This window comes from Chroicocephalus ridibundus, chromosome 1 (genome assembly GCF_963924245.1).
Source record: "Chroicocephalus ridibundus chromosome 1, bChrRid1.1, whole genome shotgun sequence".
NCBI lineage: Eukaryota > Metazoa > Chordata > Aves > Charadriiformes > Laridae > Chroicocephalus > Chroicocephalus ridibundus.
In genome coordinates, this window is record NC_086284.1 from 101,529,369 (window position 1) to 101,551,955 (window position 22,587).

The 22,587-nt window shown below is 39.8% G+C and overlaps 1 protein-coding gene across 1 annotated transcript in view; it reads left to right on the forward strand.

Moving 5' to 3' along the window:
* The first annotated feature begins 17,757 nt into the window (after nucleotides 1–17,757).
* KCNJ6 (potassium inwardly rectifying channel subfamily J member 6) overlaps nucleotides 17,758–22,587 on the forward strand; it is a 170,225-nt gene continuing 165,395 nt past the window's right edge. Inside the window, exon 1 of the mRNA XM_063345554.1 lies at nucleotides 17,758–17,813. Coding sequence (XP_063201624.1) covers nucleotides 17,772–17,813 — 42 coding nt within the window. The 5' untranslated portion in view covers nucleotides 17,758–17,771. The remainder of the gene's footprint in view (nucleotides 17,814–22,587) is intronic.

Consider the following 22,587-nt stretch of genomic DNA (forward strand, 5'->3'; position numbering starts at 1 on the left):
GGGTGCTCCCTTCCTCTCCAAGATGGTCTTTTTTCCACTCTCCAACCTTTTATTCACTGGGCTGCTTTTTAACAAATTTTCTGTCCCTTATCAGTCTCTGCTTGCCCTCCTTCTTTTTCTCGCTTATTTCCACAATTATTTGGAGCTACAGGTTACAAGAAAGCCTTTAAGTGCTTTGAGTTTTGTGGATTTCAAACTTCTTGGGCACTACACAGCACCTCACAGCTTTTAAAAAACAGGCAAAGTTATGTGCCTTGTGAGCTGATCTCTGCCCCCGCGGTTAGTGTCCACATTGAGCAACAGTTGTCTAAATACAACAGGATTGCAAACCTATAAAATGCCAGCCTCTAACTGCAGACTTGAGAAATCTGAGGCCCAAGATGCTTAGTAGCCAACACTTTCTCCTAGTTGGTCACAGTTTGGACAGGGGACCCACCTTAAAAAAAAAAAGTGCTCATTCTTTCACATGCCATAGGTCATAATGCAGTTGTTTTCAACAGCTTCCCCTAGCAAACCCCAAAATTTATCTTTCAAAATCTTCTTCCATAAATTACAATGTACACTGCGACTGAATACAAAATGGGCTCTAAAACTGGTGCTGTGATGAATTATTTTCCTTATCTTAGGCCTTGGTATCTGTGGGTACCAAACATTTAAATACCAAGCTGATGAAATCCCTGGTTGGAGTCTTTTTGTGTCATCTCCGCTGTAAATATTAGGCTTTTGCTGATGCTAAATAGTCTAAACCCTGAGTCAGCTATCAAAACTCCACAGCTCATAAGGAATCAGGCTGTGCTTAGTATCTCAACATTCACATCTGAATTGACTTACAGCTCACATTAAGTAAATATATTCTTAGCTCTGCCCATCAAACTCAGTTAAGAGGCACGGAAGCAAGGATGAAACCTGTGCAGTAACTTTAGCTTTGTTCATCATCCGACTTATTTACTGTTGCTAGGTAAAGTAATTTTCTGAAAGACTGAGTGAAAAATCACCCCTCAAAAATTGAAGGCAAAATGCATGCATAAAAATGCAAAGGGACAGGATGAGTCAGGGTACCAGTGTGAAAATCTTTTGCAGCTGTGCTAGCAATGTATAACTTTGTTCCCAGACCAACGGGGACTTTATTGCCAGTTCTTGGAATCTTGCTATAAAGGAAGTTGGCAGTTTTGGTTCAACCATCATAGAAAAAGGCCTCCACAGCAGCAAGGTCACCTCTCTGTTTAAGACTAACATCCAGGTTACCTGGAGTTAGCAAGAGGGAAAAAGGTTGAAATTGAGGTTGGGAACAATTTACCCCTGCAAACACAAATGGTCCCTCCAAGTAACAGCTGCCAGGGAAGGACAGAAAGGCTGTATTTTTGCTCTTAATGATTTATGCAACCTGAAGACCAAAAAAAAAAAAAAAAGAAAAGGGGTAGGGGTGGGGAAAGCATGGATCAGGGACTTATGCGCCCCAAACAGGCTCACAATTATGACATTCCCAGCTAAAGCCGAAAAACAGACAAGAGTTAGCACACCAACCTTTCACTTACACATTCACATCAAGCTTGAGGAAAAGCACGAACAAGAAAAAAACTCTTGCCTGTAGTCAAGATAATGAATTCTATCATGCATCTTTCATTTACATTTGGTGATATGAAGTTTAAAAAATACATCATCTTCAATTATTCTGCAGGCAATATGGACACATAGAAATCCTACTCCCACACAACTCATTTGCGAGGCCAGCAATATTTATGACTAAAAAACCTTAGCAGAATTTAAACAAACATACGCTTTTCTGGATGAAACTTTACATCTATTTTTATTTTCTGATAATTTAACCTCAACAGTAACAAGAAAAGAACCAATGAACTGAGTTCTCAGCTGTTGAAAATCAAGCCCATGGACATAAGGCAATTTGAATGACCTAAGCATGTGGCTCAGAGAGGTAATCCCTTCCAATCAAGAGCCACTTCATACTTGTGAGATATAGACAGGTAAAGTCTACTCAAATGAGACATCTGTATTTTGAAAAATAAAACTTCTTACTAAAGGCAGAATTGTCCTTCCTAGGTCAAGAATTTTATAGCATTAAGTCCAAGTACTTTTTCTTTTGCCACCTTAGTATTTTCTGTGAATCCATTGAAGCAGGAAAAAACTACCACTGCAGTAGGAAAAGACCCCGCATAGACTTTCGCCCTTCTTAGGGAAGAAAATAATCAGTCACAGATCCAAAGACTTTCTTTACTAGTAGAAGCATTCTATTTTTATTTCTAAGAAAGCTTTCTATATTGTCTGTATAGCCTGAGATATGAATAAAAATCACCACACGTTCTTGTATTTCTCGACGTATAAAATGACATATTGAAATTTTCTTAACAAGGGCAGTTATAACTCTCAGGATATATTCAGGTCCACTCTTCCCTGCCCATTGCTCTGTGTCCTCTGAAAGAATTGCAGAGGTCTGATATTTGCAGATTTTACTACAGAAGGGACAAAATCAACAGCTACTTCTTCCACTCTTGAATTATAGTGCAATTGTCATTTACTCTGCTTCAAAGCAGGTGTCCCTCATTTGGGGATATGAATCGGATCTGTAGGAAAAGGACTAACTACGGAAGCAAAAGGTGACCTGCCCAACTTCAAATAAGCAACTTCAAAAAGGTTGCCAGCTGGCTATAACTGGCTATCATTTCAGTAAACTCTTATGCCAGTCATCATCTGTCTATCTAGTCTAAAAGGACCTTGTGCACAAAAGTAGAGAAGCAAGTCACTTCTCAACAACTCGCAAAACATTAATAAAATCTGAACAGGTGATCAGCCTAGTATCCAGACTCACAGTGCTCAGCAGACCCAAGGCATGTACCTCGTTTCCCCTCCTCCCCACTCCATCAATTGCCTTTACACACAGCTATCTACAAGTGACCCATAATGTGATTAAAAATAATTAATTAATTAATAAACCACCAAAAATCTCATCCCAATATGCTTTCCCATTATTTATTTTTTAGCTACATCTTATGTTTTTATTCTCAGTAGCATGCAGGAGCAAGGAAAATAAGCCAGGTTCTTTGTCAGAACCTCACTCATAAGCCTCGTACATGAAAGCGTAAACTGATGTGCCCTGTTCCAGTCTCTTTTAGCAAGGAAATCTGTTCCTTTGCAAATTAAAATGCTGAACGGATATTAACCATGACTCCTTCTACTAAATATTTAGAGCTGTGCTATTTATCACTGCATAAAATCCCTGCATGGTTAAGGTCTAATTCGTAAAACCTAATTTTTCTGTACTTCACACTAGCCTAAAAATATATGTACATTTATGGTAAGGACTTTTTTATGTATATAGCAGAAATAAAATTTACATTACAAGTTTGAATAAATACGGAAAGTGGTGTGTATGACTTCCCTATTGTATTTATCTGGAGGTAAGCTTGTACAAACATACTTGCATGCATGGAAAAAAATGAGTAAGACCATTAATATGTTCGATGTCCGGCTTCTCTATTAATCTTATGTTTACATAATCTTCATGTGTTTACCCCATACTCTGCTCAAATTAAATAAATATGTGGAAATACATAAATGTTCCATGTTTTCATCTCCTTGGTGACCCAGTCAGTCACTTTTACTCTGTTACTAATAAATATCTGCACATTGTCAGGTAAAATGCTTGGAATGGTTTGCGTAATGATGTTGTTGAAGATGCTACTGAGCAATAGCCATTGTGCTTTGGTTGACTGGCAGCCACTATTTGCTGATGATAAACACAGGATGTATATGACAAAATCTGACACGTATAGTTTTTAAGAATAACAGCAGAGTTGCACATCAGAACTGTGTTTCTGATCACAATATAGAAAAATACGTAAGTGAAAATTAAGCACATAGCTAACCATAACTGCTCAATACCCTTCTGTCTAGAACTCTGACTAGTTAAAAAAAATTCTTTGAAAATACAGGTTTCCAGATTCTAGTCCAATACACCATGGGAAATTTCTGTTTAGAAAAACAACAGAAAAACTTCATAAGGCATGTTTTTTAAAGTGTAAAAAGCAAGATAACAAGTGTACCCAGCATAAACTGTAGGAGTATCTGTGTACATTAATTATTTGATTACTGAAGGACATGAAGTAGAATACAATGCTGCAAATTACAGCGCCCAGCATAAGCACCATGAAGCCCAAGATACCTTCACACAACTTCTTTCCAATTATGAACTTCAAACTTTGTCGCTTCTGTATAAAATAATGCCTTGTATGTTTTACATAATGTTATGTGTCAGGGACGATACTCAGTAGATACATCATTAAAATGAATGGATAAAAATTAAAAACTGTGAAGAGCATAGGAGGAAGGGAGGGAAGCAGGGAAGGAGATTAGGAAGTTAAGTTTCAGGAATGATGCTCGAAAGACTTCCTGGTTTGGTCAATCTTTCATGGTTTCAATGAATACTGAATCACATTCCTAAGAGATGTGTGTACTGTAAAATCTGTAGAGATATTTTTATAGGCATACTGAAAAGTATTATTAGTTTACATTCTAATCTTTACTAAGTATTTTAGTAATACAATCTAATGAATAACAGAAATGGCTGTGTTTTCACACCATAATTGCATTACGTGTAATTCACCCCTGTTGTCTCCTTACCAGATGGTGTACTGGTAGAATGTAGTGGATATATAAATGATGGATTTGGACCAAAATAAAATCAACCTTCCCTTGTGAAATGCATTTTACATTCCATTACTGATTTCAAGACAAAACTCTGAAATGTAAAAGATGGAAAATCAGCAGAGGGAAATAACAAAGGAGTGCCATACAAATGAATCATTGCAATTCATGCTCTTCATAGACTATACTTTTCTGCATGCTCAGCTCTCACTGATGTAGTGAGAGTGGGAGACATAAAATTATTATGTATGAAATTTGTGGAGGACAAAATGAATGGTAAATAACGTTGAGGACTGATCAGTTATACAAAGCAATCTGAATTGCAATTTAAGCTGAACATATTGTAGTATTATGCAGGTAAAGAGTGGGAAAAGCAAAGTTATAGGAGCAACACTTGTAATGTTCCGCTAGTAAAACTTGTAAAACCTCGAGAATAGATGCTGGAGTCTTGACTGGCAGAGTTTACACAACAGTCTCAAGGGCACAGGAGTCACATAGGTCAACACAAACATATGTTAACATGATGCTTGTGTTTCCATGGGGAGAAGTAGCAAGAAGATGATTTTACAGTGGCAGTGGTAAGAGCGATATGTGTTTGTTATGATCAGCTCCATGGTCCATATTCCAGAAAGAATAAATGAAAAATGGGAGAGAGCTACAGGAAAAATAAATATACCTAATGGCTGGAGAAGCCACTGTACAGTTTGAGAGACAGGGATTTCACCAAATGAGACAATTATTGAGAATAGAATAGAATAGAATAGAACAGAACAGAACAGAACAGAACAGAATAATTCAGTTGGAAGGGACTTAAAATGATCATCTAGTTCAACTGCCTGACCAACTAATGGCTGACCAAGTTAAAGCATGTTAAGGGCATTGTCCAAATGCCTCTTAAACACTGACAGGCTTGGGGCATCGACCACCTCTCTAGGAAGCCTGTTCCAGTGTTTCACCACCCTGTTGCTAAAGAAATGTTTCCTAATGTCAAGTCTGAACTTCCCCTCATGCAGCTCTGAACCATTACTGGATACCGAGGAGAAGAGATCAGTACCTCCCTCTCCACTTCCCCTCCTCAGGAAGATGTAGAGACCAATGAGGTTGCACATCAGCCCCTTTTTCTCCAAACTAGACAAGCCCAAAGTCCCCAGCTGCTCCTCATAGGACATTCCTTCCACCCCTTTCACCAGCTTTGTTGCCCTCCTCTGTATGCATTCAAGGACCTTCGCACCCCTCTTAAATTGTGGAACTGCATGCACCACTCCAGGTGAGGCTGCACCAATGCTGAATACAGTGGGATAATTAATCACCTCTTTTGACCAGCTGGTTATGCTGTGTTGAATGCATCAATATAGCATGGTGACCCAACAACTGTTTCTAAAGATCTTGAAGATGAGAAAATAAATGATAATGAAGGAAATGTCAGTGTAGTGCAAATGGCTCTTATGAATGATGGATAAATAAATTCACACCAGATTTGAGACACCTTTTTTTAGCAGAAGTGTGATCAATCATGTGTGAAAAATATCATGATGCCTTCCATTCACAAGAAGATGAGGGAGGTTATTTGGAATATATGCTTTAATCAAAGATTCAACACCCGGCCAAAATTCTTTAATAAAAGTTCTGAAGGATGCAACTTTAGATTTTTGAGTGATCTTTCTAAACCTGAAAATCTCAACATGGTGTTAGTGGACCAAAGGTAGCTGATATAATGCTCTTATAGACACAGAAATCAAGGCAAAGATGCTACTTTTTAAGTAAATTAACTATGTCAAATTTTGCCTTCCCATAACAGGACAGATAGCAAATGTATGGGGTTTTCCTATTTTATTTTCTGATCTTTAAGATCCATTTTTTCAGTAAAAGAAAATATTAGGGGCAATCTCTATGGCTTTTTCTCCCTCAGTTATTATTCATACAATCACCTCCAGTGAAATCAATTTCATCTTAACTACAATTGATATTCACTACTGAAGCTTGGGTGTTTATGGGAATAAGGATTTTTAGTAGGATCCTTAACTCCTTAAGAGCAAGAAAGGACTGGAGGATTTGGCTGTTAATCCTGGAAAAATGACAGCCATAAAAAATGTTGACTCATCTCACCAATAGATCTATAAAACCACCATTAGGCTGCCATCACTAGGAACAACACTGTGTGGGTTGTGCATGTGCAAATGAGCACAAAATCACAGCTGGTATTTCTAATTCTGTCCAACCCAAGAGATATATGATCTCAGAAGTATCTGAGATAATTACACAAACTAAATCAAACCCAAATACTGAATTCCCAAGTGAAAAAATCTTTAATATGTGTCATATATAACTATTGAACCATTTACTTTCCATCTGTGTACTCTCTAATTTTTCTTGTCACATATTCTAATTATGAATAATGCTCATAAACAAACACGTGTTTACACCTCTTCCATCCACTGCTCCAAACCCTGCTGAGAGAGTACACAAACCTGCTACTCTAGCATCCTGTCTAGAGCAATCGCATAATAACTCAACTTGAAACTTCAGCAGGCTTTAAAACAGAAAATGACTCTGTATTACAAAAAACATTGCCAAAAACTATTTTGTATGAGCAGAGTGCTACACAAGAAATTGCTTTTCGAATAAATGCTCTTTCTTTCGCTGATTTGCCACCATATGAGGAAAAGCATCACTTTTCTCACATACTGCATTTCAAGACCAAATCCATTCAGACAGCATGCAATGGTTATAATTACAGTTCTAAATCCAGACTGGAGCTAGTCTTGTTACAGTGAATGTAATTCACAAGAATTTTGACAATAGTGACAGTGAGAAGACCTCTTTTCTAATGTAACCATCCCTATTGCAGTATTTCAGCTTTCCACAATGCAGAGGCTTTTCAGCACAAGAGGGCCTTGGAGATTTCTATAAAGCCTTATGTATGTGAGAAGAGGAATTCAAGGCTGCAGAGATGGAATGAAAGGGTAAAAAGTTGTGGCAGTGTGTACCAATTCAATTGCTAGAGCTCTGTTTATTTTAAATGCAACCCTGCGATCAATTGACTCATGAGTAGCTCTCACGTTATATGCAAAAAGTAATTAACAGAAAAATCAGGCTGAACATAAATTCTTCCATAATTCAAGTTGTGAAAATACCAAGCTGAATGCATGGTAGAATTAGTACAGTTTGTTTTGCTTATATTTGTCATCCAAATTCTTTAAAACTTTTGGTTTTAATATATTTTTAGATTCATATACCTGTTCTATGAAGATATATATAATAGCATGGGGCATAGATTCTGCAAATACCTTTGAAATATCAGCTGTGATATCTGTGCTACACACGTACTCTAGAAGTACCACTGCATATTATACACCTATACCTACCTATAGGTTTGTAAAAACAAATGCATTGTTTTGTCTTGTCTTCTCCAAGTCATAGTCAGAAGATGGGTAACCACAGAGTGAACTAAAGCCTAACCTCCAAGTGACTGCCTCCAGCTCCTGCTAAATAAGTATTAGCCATAGCCAGGGCACAGCTTTGCCCTGAGATATTCACACAGGTCTCCTTCTAAAAGCATTAGGAGTCACTAAACTCAGGTGACTGGCCATGGGACTTTATTTGTAACTAAACCCGAGAACTGAAATTATTCCATGGGTTAGATTGCTAACATTTTTCTCTCCATGTGTGTTCTACTAGGCAGGGAGAAGTCTCTTGTTTAGCACCTCTAAATAAAGATACTGAATAAGTGACAGTTTATTTATGAAATATTGTATAATTTGGTATAACTACAGCTGGCACAAAAATCCCTTAAACATATGTGATTGTTTGCAAACATGTCCAGTGAAGGTGAAAACAATAATATGTTTTTTCTTTAACCTTTTGCACCTGAAAATGTTGGATATAAATCACAAAGGTTGACAGGTTACATTTTTTCAAATACTCAGCTTAAAATATGCGTAGAAAGTCTGCATTGTATTATAAGCACACACATAAGCGGTTTTCATTGTATTGCCTGTTCTGTAAGTGGGAGTTGTTCATACAAGTGCTTCAGCTGCATTTCCATAAAGCAGCAGGGCTCCAGCTCTGTGGTTACTTAAAAAGTGGCTTTAGGCCTGAGCTGTAAGGCAAATTGGCGAATCACAAATAAACCATTTGCCTTTAGAAATGTATTCAGGGACAAGTTAAGTGCAAACTGGTTAGGAAGGCTGAGAGGCAAACTCCAACTCTGCCCAGCGCTGGGGCAGGGCACCCAAATGCTTTCACGCCTTCAGAGCAGACGAGCTCCACTGTGCTTTGCTTAACCCAGCTATCTGCCGTGTATCCCATCTGCTGTGCCAACTTTGTCACATACAAGCCTGACACCAGGCAAATAAGTGGGTTGGTGTCCCTCCTGCGTGGCTGCTAGGATCACCTGTGGGCAGAGCAGACGGGATTTGTCAACAGCTTGAACCTACGTAAAGTACCTGCCTGACAAAGCTGGGACTGAGAGGGTTCATCGGCCACGCTTTAGCCTGCAGCACTGTGTACGGAGACTTTCTTCTGACTGAGCAATGCCTTTGCAAAAGATACGATTTTCCCATGGTCACGTATCAAATGAGTGACAGAGCTGGAAAACAGAATCCATGAGTCCCAGATCAAAGTATCCAAATTTATAACTAATAGAGGCAGAAAACCACAACGGGAGGATGAGGGTGCCTCTGTCAGCCTTCAGGGAAAGAGTCTTGCTGACAAGGAGCAGTATTTCACTATTCAGTGTAAGAGTTTGATTTCTAAATGAGCAGACACTCTGAGAAATGATTACTTAAGACTCCCTCAATATTTGCATGTCTTCTGTCTCCATGTCCCCAGCATTTCAGCACGTCATTAGAGCACTGCTGATTTTAATGACTGGTTGCCAGAAAATGGTACATCTAGGAGAAAATGGGGAGCTGGTTGCGCTGAGTAAGCTACTGTCATTTACTCGCAGGGTGAACATTGAGTCAGAAGCACAGAAGGTGCACAAGTTCAGGCTGTCTTCTTCCCTTCATCTTCCAAGTTAGTGCTTCATTTTTAACATTATTCGGACACATCAAGTCTCAGCAGTAAGTCTGAAACAGAAAAGAGTCAGCATTTCCAGGGTGAAAAGCCAAAATCCATGTAGGGAACAAGGCGCCTTCCACTGAAATTAAAATGACGCTGTGAACGACAGCAGCAGTAAATCAGAGTGGGAGGAACTTAAAGCTGGTTTCGAACCTGCAAAGTTTCATAGACAATCAAAGATCTAACTATTTTTTTATAAATAGGAGGTGTGGATTTTATATATCTATACATCATTATGCAAGTATAATTCTATGCATATTAAAATTTAATAAATTGTGTTATTTAGTTTATGTATATAAACCATATTGTACTATAGTACCGTATTGTCATGACATCCCTACATTAAGCAGCTCCTCCTTTCTCTACCATGAATGGAGACATAATGTACAGGTGAACTACTGAACCCATTTTACTGCAGAGTGCATCATGATGTCTGGTTTAGAGGGGAAAAAAAAGCTTATGACAGTCAAGACCCAGTGGCCCGAGAAGCTTCCCCCATCAACAATCAAGAGAGCACTTCATAGATGATAAAATACTTCATAAATCTTCCAAGAAACAGATAAGAAAATGAGCAAGGTCATAAATCCTTAATATCTAACTCATCTCAACCCTGATGAAGAAACACTTTTTCAAAGAGAGTTAAATATAGCCAACCAGTAAAATGAATCAATATAAGCCATAAAAGAGATGACCATGCAGGGCGTGAGGGGAAATTCTGACAGTTCATGAAGAAGAGCCAGAGCAAAGTGAGAACTGCAAAGTTCGGCTGATTTCCACAGGCAAGGGAGATGGTCTCTTGTAACAGATGACACAGTTTTTTATCTCCAGATAATTAGTAGAGTTAATATGTTTCTATCAATAAATGTGGGTTGAAAAATAAACTTCATAAATTGACAATCAGTCTTTTTTTCCCACTGAGTGCAAAAAAAGTTGTCTTGTGTGATACAAATGACACCACAGTGCATGTCATGCAATTGTATCCAAACATTCCCTAATTAGTATCAGCCATTAACCTTCAGTCAGTGGATCACTGAGGTCAGGACTGAGGATTTATAATCTAGCCAATTTACACCTGTCTCCCCGCAGAGTCAGGACTGCAGAGGGGCCTCTAATCAGAAGGGTTTCCTACGCAACCACAGAACCTTTTACAAAGTCATTAGGCTCAGTTAAAATTCAACCCAAACTGTACAGTTGGCCTGTCCACAGACCAAGGTAAGTTTCCCAGTCAGCTGGAGGTAAACTAAGGCTACCTGAACATATTTCAATCAATACTGGTTTTCAGCAGGTAGTTTGGGGTTCAGCTAAGCAATTTTCATTAAAATTATGTGCTGCAAACGGAAAAGAATCTGCTTTTGTCAAAAGCTGGCTACCACAGAATTTTGCATTTTTCCAGGAAAGGAGAACAGCTTGCAAATTTTGTCGTGAAAATCCAGTTGTTCCAGTATTCTTATGCCCCTGTTTTGGGGCATAAGAAACCTCTGGGCTGGGCCACTGAAACCTTCCAAACCATGCCACAGGCCCAGGACGCACAGCAAGGGCTCAGTAAAAAAACTGTGGTGCACCAGGGAATGAGTATTGAGGTCTATTAGCTCAACCACAGAATGGTGGTGACAGGAGACTTCTAAATGGTAACATGTACAAGTGTTAAAAATACGTCTTATGTACAAATAATCTGTGTTATGTACAAATACCTCTCTTTCCAGACAAGGTTTTCACACAGGAAAAATACCACCTTCTCAATAAATCTTATGAATCAGTAAAGAAAGATGATCAAAGATGCAAGACGTTGTTGAGGCATAAGAGTGCAAAATTCTCTCTCAAAAACACCAGTATTCTCAAAGGACCTGATCCAAACCTATAAAATCAATGAGACTCTTTCTATTAGCGCCAACTGGCTTTCTCTTTCATCCCACGCAGCAAGATGGAAATTGTATTCCTTTAAAAAAAAGTGTGGATTAAAGAGCATTTCCAGTGAAAGGGCCCTCATGCTGTCATATTACAGAAGTTGCACTTCTGCTATTCAACCCGAAATCCTGATAGGTTAGCTCAATGTAGTGTATTTCACTCCATGCTAAATTCTTTAAACATTTTGATGGACAGAGTGGAGTGTAGAAGCCGCACAAGTGGTAGTTCCTTCTTTCCTTGAAAATGAATTATTTGCTTTTTCATGTTTGAGCTGCAGTAGACGGAAAGTAATTTAGACCCTGGCAAATCATGAAGAATCCACCAAATTACAGGCAGCTTAAACTACAGAGTGCTAGAGAAGCCTTGACTGCTTCAGGCCACTGCCCAGAATTTGGCAGGGCTACCAAAGGATTGTTAACTTATAGCTATCCTATTTCTTTTTTATAGGACCTTCTTATAGACTTTCCGATGAAGATTAAGGATACCGGAAAGCAGAACAAAGCCAGGAAAACACGCAGCTCAGCGTCAGAGAGAGAAGACAGCCAACAGACACAGAGGCAGGAGTGATGTTAGGGAGGAAAAACAGTAAGAAGAGGACACCAAAGAAAAATAACCAGCTACCCTGGCAGCCTCTGGATGCCACTCAAGAAGCCCTTCCCAGCGTTTTACACCAGTGAGTGCCCAGGGAATAGGCCCATGGATGCCCAGAGGCAAAGTCCTTTCTGTGGTGCTTCTTCCTGGGTGGGAGAATGGAAGTCTGTGCCAGGCACGGGCTGACCAAGCTACGTACAACAGGAGCTCTCCTGCACAGGTCATAGCACTGAAAACAGCCCACACGTGGCTTCATGAATCTAATAAGGCACGGCATGGGGGAAAGAGAAGATATTTCTGTGTCTAAGTTCATTGCAGTCTTTGGCTTCTCTCCAGAGGCTACCAGCAAGGTTACCAGCGACTGCCAAGGGTAGCAACGGTGTCATTATGGAAACACCTGTCCACGGGACCACAGCGACACAGCTCACCCACAAAGGCCGCCAAACAACAGATGGTAGCAACTTTTGATTGCTACCAACATGGACTGGATTTGAACCAGCAAGTTAGAAGTAGAAATATTTCCAGCTCATTTCTTTATTCCCTTCAGCTATTTTTTTCCCCTGCTAACATTACATATTGTGTATTACCTTACATTAAGTCCTGGAGAAGGACTTGATTAAAAAACCAACAACCTTCTCCTTGCTGTGTAATACAAAATATAACTGGCAAACTTGGATGCCTACTGTTTACATTTTACAGTAAGAGGGCAATTTCACACTGCCTACTACTGATGCTGCAATATTTCCATAACCACTTTTTTCTTGTTTGTTTGTTTTAACTCAGCTCATGCCAGAACTAAAATGAGAAGACTCATCAAAAATGTCATGTCTTCTCTATTATAAGGAGCTGTGTCAGCCCCCTGCCTGCATTTTTGGTTTGTTATAACATCGATCTGTTTACAGAACCAGGTCAGCTCTGTGGCTGGCCTAGATAAAGCAGCAGGGATCCATCTCTTACCCGGTCCCTGCTGCCCCTCAGCCAACCTGTGCCCAGGTGACTACTCACTCCACATGCAGTTGTAGGTCTCCCCTCCTAACCCAACCATTTACACCAGAGCCACTAAGGCACAGTATTTCTTTGTACCTAAAACCACCCAGCCCGCTCTCGTCCAGACATCTTCCACCCTCCACAGAACAGTCAATGAATCAAAGGCAAAGCAGAAAGCTAAAAGTTAAAAGCATCCAAGCGGATTGCTGAAAGCATACGTCGTACGGCAGGCATGCTGCAGCGATGTGTGGGTGGCCGGCTGCTTGTCTGGCTGCCTGCCTGCCACTCTTCACACGCCGGCGGTACACCTCCAGGATGCTGCCGTACCAGAGTCAGCCTCAACGGCACAGACTTCAGGAGACATGCACAGACCTCTTGGGTTTGAAGAGCTTTTGGATCTGCGGTTATTTAGGCTTCTATTTATGAGCCTTTTGTGTAATAAAGAAGTGCGCTAGGGAAAAGAGAGTGGCTTTTCTGTATCTCAGACATTATTACTTTGATAGAAATTAAATTATAAGCCCTTACCACCACTTAGGAGTGGAAAGAGCTGGAGGCTATAAATATCCTGGGTGAAATCTTGACCCTGTGGAAAGCAAGGGCAAAATTACTATTGACATTAATAAAGCCAGGATCTCGCTCTATATATTTCTGCGTGTGTATGTGTGTGGTTTGTATTTTCACAGAGAATTAGGCCTACTTATTAATTGACAGGCAGAGACTGCAGCAAAGACTGCCCACAGTATCATCAAAGCTTATGGAAACATTCCTAAGATCCTTGCTTCCTCTGAAACTGCCGGTACAAGCCAAATAAGAATCTCCTAAACCCAGTATGTGTTTTGGTTTAGATATAATTTATTTGTAAAATAGCACGTTGAGTGATTACATGCTTTTTTGTTGTTTTCTGAGATTAATATTCATTCGGGAAAATGAAAGTAGGAGTGCATTATTCTGTGTTTTATTAAATCACATTAGTTACTGAGCTTTAAGTGGCCTTCTCAGTTGGAAATAAATCTCACAATATTGGCTAGTAAGTTTCAACTGTAGATACCATACAAAAGCAGACTGGCTGTGTATGCACTATTTCTAATGCAGCATTTATTAGTTTGTGTTTGTAATTCCTGACTTTCCCAGAAGCAAGATGTACATAGTTTTTTGTGCTATATAAAAATAAGAATCTGAATTTTGTGCTATAATCATTCCTAACTCATCCATTTGCTTATTCTGACATCTCCGTGGAACTAGATCTGTGAATTTTATGAAATTTAGCTGTCTGGGTTTTTTTGCCTAAGCACTTTCTGGCAAAGGCAGATCCCCCAGTGACGTGAATGACTACAGATCCTTTGGCATACATGAAAATATAACAAGTAACTCTACTGGAAATCTGCTCCAGGTAACCAAAATACTGTTTTTCTTAATATCTTCTAAATTTCACATTAAGTCATATCTGGGTACGAAACAAAGAGAACTGATAGCAGGGTTTTTAATACAAGCTCGGAATTTAGACCTTCACACTTCTCTTTGTCGTTTGTGTCTGAATAGACAAAATATCACTTTAGAAGAGACATCCCTTGTAATAATTTTTTCTTGTCCTGACCAGAAACCTCTTCTGCTTTGCCTTAAGATTTCTCCTAGCTGAGTGCCATCCCTGCACTGACTTTTCCCAGGTTTTCTCACATAGCCAGACTCCTGCTCCCGCACAACTCCCTGCTGACCTCCTTCTGACTGAATGGAAATGGATCCCTTTTTCTAGGTTTGCCCCCTCAGCCCTTCTCCTGCTTCTCAAGAAGCTATGCCACCCAGCCATCTTTCAGTCTTCACAGTTCACTGTATGCCAGTACAGGACTCATTTCAGCTAATTCCAGTTGTTCTGGTGCAGGTATCTAATCTACACTGGCTATAAAAGCCCCCAGAGAGCCCTCAGAGGAGGAAGTATCAGCAGGGGTTAATTCATCTCACTGTTACTGCAACCAGATCCTGAGCTGCCCAGGTTGCTGAGGTTTATGTGCCTGTACTTTTTCCTCATGGCAAACTCCACAAAAAGGCCGAGAGACTTTTAAACTTAAAAAGGCAAAGATGTAGTAGCATATGAACTAGGGTGATGAACTTCTAGATGGCAAAAGCTGTTACATGACAAGAAAAGACAGAACAGAAATAGAAAGGATTTAATCACTGCTTTTACCCCCTTTTCCTCGCCTTGTTTCCATGGAGGTCCTCACTCAGCCCAGTGAGTGGTGGCAGATACTGGCTTATCCTGCTGCTCCTGCACTGCTCTCCTGCTGTCTCTCATCCCCACAGCACATGTCCTTCCTGATGCTCCCAGCAGTTTCTCAAACTCTCCTGGAACAGCAAGCCCTGAGGACCACGATGGGAATTTCTCCTTGCTTCTTCTACTTCCCCTACTCAGTGGTTTCTGGCACCTGTTCCCCTGAGAAGTGCTACAGCTTCCCCTGAGAAGGGGAAATCTCCCCTCTTTTAAGGGGTTCCTCCTCACCCACTCTCCTTAGAGGACATCACACTGCTGGGAACAAATTAAAAAAGAAATGCCCAAATATCTTCCATCACAGTAGGATATGTCTAAGATACAAAGAGCAGAATGGCTTGCCTTCTCCACTGTTCACAGAGAAAGCCTATTTCATTGTGCGCCTAAATTTTAGATTAATATTAACCCAAATGGCCAAAGACACCAGTGCAAAGCAAGTATATAAAATATCTTACTCATAAAATGACAGGAGGGATAACAGCTTTAGCTGTATCTACTTTTTGTAGATGTAAGTGCTGGTACAATGCACAGAGAACTGTGAAGAACAAAGTTCCTGATCCGTAGGAGAGTTTAGAGTATAAACTATTCTACAATATCTGGGTCTGGGTTCTTTAAAACCAAATTGAAAGAATAGATGATTTAGTAACACCTTTAATTTATCAACACCATTGCCACCTTCCATCCGTTGACCATGAAAACCATCAACCATGCAATAGAAATACTAGATAAGCAACAGAAAAACTGGATATTGCACTCTGTCCTTGGTTTATAACATGGCCTGCCACTATGAGTTTTTTTGAAGTCTTTGGTTCTCTAGATGTCACTGTTGGATGTTGGAAGTCCAAAGCAAAGCAAAGATCTAACGGTTTTGCATTGACCCAATCCTGTGTTGTCTCAGAGGTTCTAAAGGCCTCTTCAGCATAGATATTGTTTTGAGGATTTGTCAGAGGGTGACAGTCACAGCACTGAATTCGATAAGGTCCAGCACTAGTCCAAATCTGCCTAGAAATTACATCAAGCCTGCTCCTACATGGCTCCCCTATCCCAGACCATGAGGGGATGGGCACAGGGGTGTGTGCCCTTGTGGGACAGATTTAGGGCAAAGCCCTCAGGACGAGGAATCCCAGGAGCTCGTCCAAAACTTTCAATACCAGTTTGCACCATATGAAAGAGCTGGAAGAGGAAAAGATCCCACAATCTGGACTGACACTACAAGGAACCAGTTCACCTCCAATTTTTCAGCAGCATATGGTTGTGACTAGTTCTTTTAGCCAGACTTCAGAAGGGATAATCACCCAGCTGCCTGCTTCTGTTTTAATGTATTATCCACAAAATGTGAACTGCCTCATGAAACAAGAGACGGTAGCACTATGTGTATTTTCATTACATTTAATTTCTTATGAGGCAAAAGAGAAGAGAGACACCAACACAGCTTGTGTATGATCTCATAGACTTGGACAAAAAGAAATTGAGATGTTAATCCAATTTCTTTCTGTGCAAAGTCCATTTCCCTTAGTTCAGAATTTACAAATCAAAAATCAAAATGTAGTTATAAATATAGAAAGACTGGTATCAGCTTGTAATTAAACTGTCAGGGTTTAAAATTGCTAACACTGAGTTATGCAGCGATGGTTTATGACTGGCACGAAACAACAAGTTCCTTTTACATTAGTCTAACTTGAACAAATTTTTAAATTAAACAAAAATCCATCCTTTCTTTAAAGAGACCCTACATTTTAAATAAAACTCCCATTTAGAACCCATAGGTTTCTGTAGCCAGACATGGCACTTCTGCACATATCACCAGACTTGGTGCCTATACTTATATAAGGACACCCCCTAAAGGGGGATGTGCACACTTTGACTACAGAGTTTAGCATCCTTGAGAATTGTTTGTAAATGATGGGCGAATGGAATCCATCTTCCTTAAAAGCCCCTCAGCAGAATTGTCCTCTGTGGATATCATTCAAAGTCAGGGTATCTATTTGTGATTGACGTGATCAGTCTGTAGCAGTTTAACTCACCACCAGGTTCTACCTTGAAACTAGGGCAGGAGCCAAAAAAATTAGGGTAGCTGTTTCTTACATGCCTGAATCCAAAGAAATAAGATTTGCTTTCTTTTTTTCTTTTTTTTCCATTTTTTCTTTTACCTCAAATGATGATATATCCGTTATGAGGACTTTTTTCTAAATTGCCGTTAGCTTCTTTAGCTTGTTTTCTATATGCAGATCCACTTTTATTAATACAGATCTTTTACATCCTTAAATCAGTACCAGTTTACCTGTGGTCTTTGGAGAGGATACCTGCAATGACACAAACGGCAGCTGACTGGCCAAGAATTAACATATTGGTAAGTACCTCAAGCCCCTTTAACACCACAAGAGGTACAGAACAGATAGAAGCAATATCAGCTTTCAGATCTCTTAATTTAGGGCAAGTGGGTCCTTGCTTACTGTGCTGAGTCAGCCTGAAATGTACCGTGTTTCAAAATATTATTATTTTGTAGGAGCATAAGGCTTTCAAACTAGTTATTATACACTTTGGAGCCTTACCAAAGACACCAGCCCCCAGATAAAATTGTAATAAATAGTGGTAGGGAGAAAAGTAGCTACTGCAAAGCCTAATTAAGTATTTTGATTAGTTCGTACTTACTGAAATTTGGCTGCTGTTTATAATTAATTTTATTATCTGATGTCTGTCAGTGTTGGTTTTTTAACTACTTCTTTGTTTACTTAATTGGGTAGTTTATAATCATCACTTTGGAAAAATGAGTTTTCCTCTTTGCTTTTATAACTGATCATATTCACTAAGCCTTTTTGCCCTTTCAGTTTCAATACCCTTCATAACACTGGCAGGATTAACCCCAAGCAGCAAACCAGCTTTCCAGTCTCAATGTCAGGGTGCTGAGCATCATTTCTTACCCACAACCAAACACAGGCCTTTTTTTACCTTCCCCTAGCTTTTTCTTGCAGTATGCAACCTATTCCCCTCTATGTTTAAGTCCATAGTAGTGAATTATCACACCGATGGAGAGGTGCATGGGAGAGGAGTGTCTTGTGGTCACAACCAGTCAGCCCTGCCATGTAACGACTGCAGAACGGGAGACAGTACCACAAAATCTCACTGATTTTGCAGCAGGAAGGAACCATCACCATTTTCACTACCTTACTTTAGACTTTGAACAATGAGACTGATAGTTTTTAACTTTTGACTTTTGAAGTCAATTATTTCCTTTCTCCTATTTGGACAAATTTTGGACACAGCCAAAACTATTTTATATTGCAGAGTAGGAAAGTACCAGTGAAAAGTGTCGATTACACAAATTGAGGCACTACTGTCTGTAAAACAGGAAGACTGGGAATATCACAGTGACTTGCATGACCTTGAAAACTAGAGTGAAGTAATAGGTGTGGGGTGATATTTAATAGTACAAAGTGCAGAGTCAGGAATTAATCAGAAATTCCTGCCCTGAGTTAAGGAACATGATGGGACTGACAAGGAAAGAGAAGGAATTGACTGTATCCTCCTCACTCAGAGGATAACAGAGCCGTGAGTGCAATATAACTGTAAAGAAGTAAATGTGATCCTCCATCACATCAGCTAGGACGTTTCCTGTAGGGAGAGGGGAATATTGTTCCTGTTGTACATGACACTGATGAGCCTTTTGCAGTAATATTGTCACAATTCTTGTTCCTCCTGCACAAGTAAGATGAATTTAAACTGATATTGCACAGAGAAGGACCAGCGGGCTGATAAGGAGAGCTCATGGTACAAGGGAAAAAGAGCAAGATTTGGTCTAGTTCAACCTAGGAAAACAAAGACTAAGAGGGTATTAAGTTCTGTGCCATAAATACGGTAGATCAGATGAAGGGAAGGGAGAAAATGAGGTAAGCATGATTTTAAATTAGTGGAAAATTCACTACCTGAACAAAAAGGTTTTAACCAGATAAGCAAAATTTTAAAGTATAATGTCAAAGTGAATCTCTCACCATCAGAATAGTGAGTAATGCTTCAGGAGTTCTACCAGGAATAAAACAAACAAACAAAAACCAGATTGGCTTTACAGTAAACAGCAATCACTGTCAGGAAGGAACTGTACGGCACAGTGCAGACATGATCCAATGACCCTGCACTTTGTTTCTGGACCTCTAGTCCTAACCCAGAAGAGCGTAACAGAGCTGAGAATTTTTTATGAACCAAATTTCAGGAAATGGGAGGCTGAAGTAGAAATGGGAGGCGGAGGAGACAGGGAGGAAAGACTAGAAGCAGTGACAGAGAAGCAGTGATGGACTGCTCTATAACATATACAAGGAAGACCACAAATGCAGTATTTAACGCGACCCCAGTAACAAAAATTTTCCTGTTGAAAATTAAAATTCACAATTGATTAAGAAATCACAGCCAAACAAGAGAGCTGAAGGAAGTCACTTGAGATTTAAAGAGTTTAAATAATTACTCCTAAAAGGAGTAGAAGGGGATTGAAATTAATCAAGCCTTGATTAATTAAATTTGCTTGCAGGGGAAAAAAAGTTTTATATGATTGGTATGTGTCCTGCAGTTTACAAAGATGGAAGAATACTCAGAAAGGTATTTGTTGTCCAAGCATGAAGCTACGCTATCAGGCAAGACAGTTTGCACATCAAATGGGATACTGTGGAAAACATGGGGAGATTTTGCTTCTGCATGCAGCAAAATTCCAAGCTTTCCATTGCGTCTCTGCGATGGTTGCAAAAGAGCTTTACATAAGCAGCTTTTATAATGCTTCATGAAGATCAATAGCTTTAGGTTGGCTTATTTGTTTTTGTTTTGTTCCCCTGTTACAAAAGTACTTGATCACAGACAGGAAAGTTACTTTGGTGTGTTAAGTACTATCCAAAAATATCAAGAAAGATAGACTTTACCCTGCAGAATACTGAAGATAGATAAAGGGTAAAGGGGAGAAGGTTATTGCAAAACTCTCTATAATAAATCTTGGCAACTGTGACACCTAACTCCATATTTATAGCCATTCCCTATCTTGACATCCAGAAATGGGAAGGCTAGCAAGTGAAATAGGAGCTTTTGCACAGTAAAGCAATCTTAAATATCAGGCAGGTTTTCAAAACAGCTGTGCTAGGTTTACCAGATTGCATTATGGAAATGTTAGACACCAAAAAATCATGCATTGATGTGTAAATAAGGAAAAAAATGGGGGTGGTAGGCTGGGAAAGAGAATTCCCTCTGGTATTCTTCGTGCCAGAAAACAAAATCAGACAGCTTCCACCCACTAGTGTCTCCTTATCTCCCCTTCAGTTTCCAATGGCTTGCTCTGCAAAATTTCCCCAACTCCAACAAGCCATAAAACCTACTGAGGATTTAAAACTTCTGTTAGATCACCAAATTTTGACCCTCTGTCAATATTATCAAGTTGTGTGAACCAAAACTGTTTTAGCTGATCTTTAAGCAGACATTTGTAACCATAGCTTTTCTCACTGTTGTGCGAAAAAGCTCTCGGTGTTGCCATATAGTCTGAAGCAATATCTAGACTTACACTTTCTAGGGCAGTGAGAAAAAGTGCAATAACAAGAGGAGGAGCAAAGGAGGCTCCAGGCAAGGCGGCTTCTCCAAAGCTACCAGATTATTTGTTCCCCTTGTACATCAAAACCCGCCCAAGCCTGATCTTCAGGTGCTTTTGTTTTGTGACGGTGCCTAAGAGCCAGGGGTCGGGATCAGCTAGCCATATGACTGTCAAAGTGTACATCTTAGTCATAAAACCAGAAGCTTTTTGATACATTCAGGGGTGATTTTGATATCGCCGGGTAAGCGCTATAATTTTGAGAAGAACATTGGACAAACTTTGTCTTACAGCTCAACAGCAATCCTTTAATGAAGTAGATTTAAAATCACTGACTCTTTAAAGTAGTTAAAACTCAGAGTTTATGTATAAAACACTATTCTGTGGTGGAAATTCTCCTGCAGACACATTTTCAATTCATCTATTCACCCCTTACGGAGGAAAGGAGGGACGTAAACCAAGCAAAGCAAACATTTCCGAACCTGAAGGGAAGAACTGATAACTCTGGCTCAGTTTCATCAAACATGTAATGCTGTTTGTCGTGCATGGGATTGCATTTGCAGAATGCACACAGCAAGCAAAATACATGCAGGACTGGCGCAGGTGATTTAGCGTATCAGAAACTACAGTGTAGGTAGCAAGCTGATGGCATTGCGTACACTTACAGATGTGAATTAGATAATGAGAGCATGAAGCTGCATAAGCTTGCAGGATAAGGTCATGGGAATTCACATGCTTTCACATTTTGTACTGGGAGCTGTAGCTTCACTGAAATACAACCATCTCCAGTTGGCAAGCGTACACAAAATCACTCCTAGAGAGGTGCTGGCAACTGATTTCTCCACATTTAAATGCCATGTTGCATTGGCAAAATGAAAACTGGAGGGGGATAATCATGCGTCAGATCGTAGATTAGGCAGTTAGTCTCCATATAATCTCTCCACAACCTCTGCACAATCCCTGTACAATTAACAAGAGGCGAGGGAGACAAAACCCTCCAGAGGGCAATTCGAAAATGAAGTTTATTTTAGGTGTGCTGAGCAGCCCTCCTTGGACTCCCGTCTTCAATGGCCTAATTGGAGCAAACTCCTAATGTAAATTACTAAGATTAGACACCTGAAGTAGGATGTACCAATCCCCTCCACCTTATCCTTACCAACCCATGCCTCTACTTTTCCTATTGTTTAAAAAATGTACTCTCCAAAACCAATTCCAAAAACCTCAAGCTGCTATAAACTTCGGTTCTTGACATAAACTCTTCCTTCAGGCAAAGCATGAGCCTGGTGAAGTCATTTCTGGGACTATCCGTCCAAAGGGAGGCGGGAGGGATCTCTGCGTAAAAGCCCATTAACTGAAATCACCCTGAACAAGCAATACGGATTTAGAGTCTGCCAATTCACGTACTCCTTTGGCCTTCAACTGAAATACAAAGGGAAAAGAAATCTCAGCAACGTACCAGTCAGGCATTTGCCTGGGACCTTAAAAAGTAGCAGGCGTCTTTTCTGTGTGTGCTAGCATAAGTATTAATAGACTCTGAGAGGTTCTGCAGTGAGATTCATGGGGCTGGCTT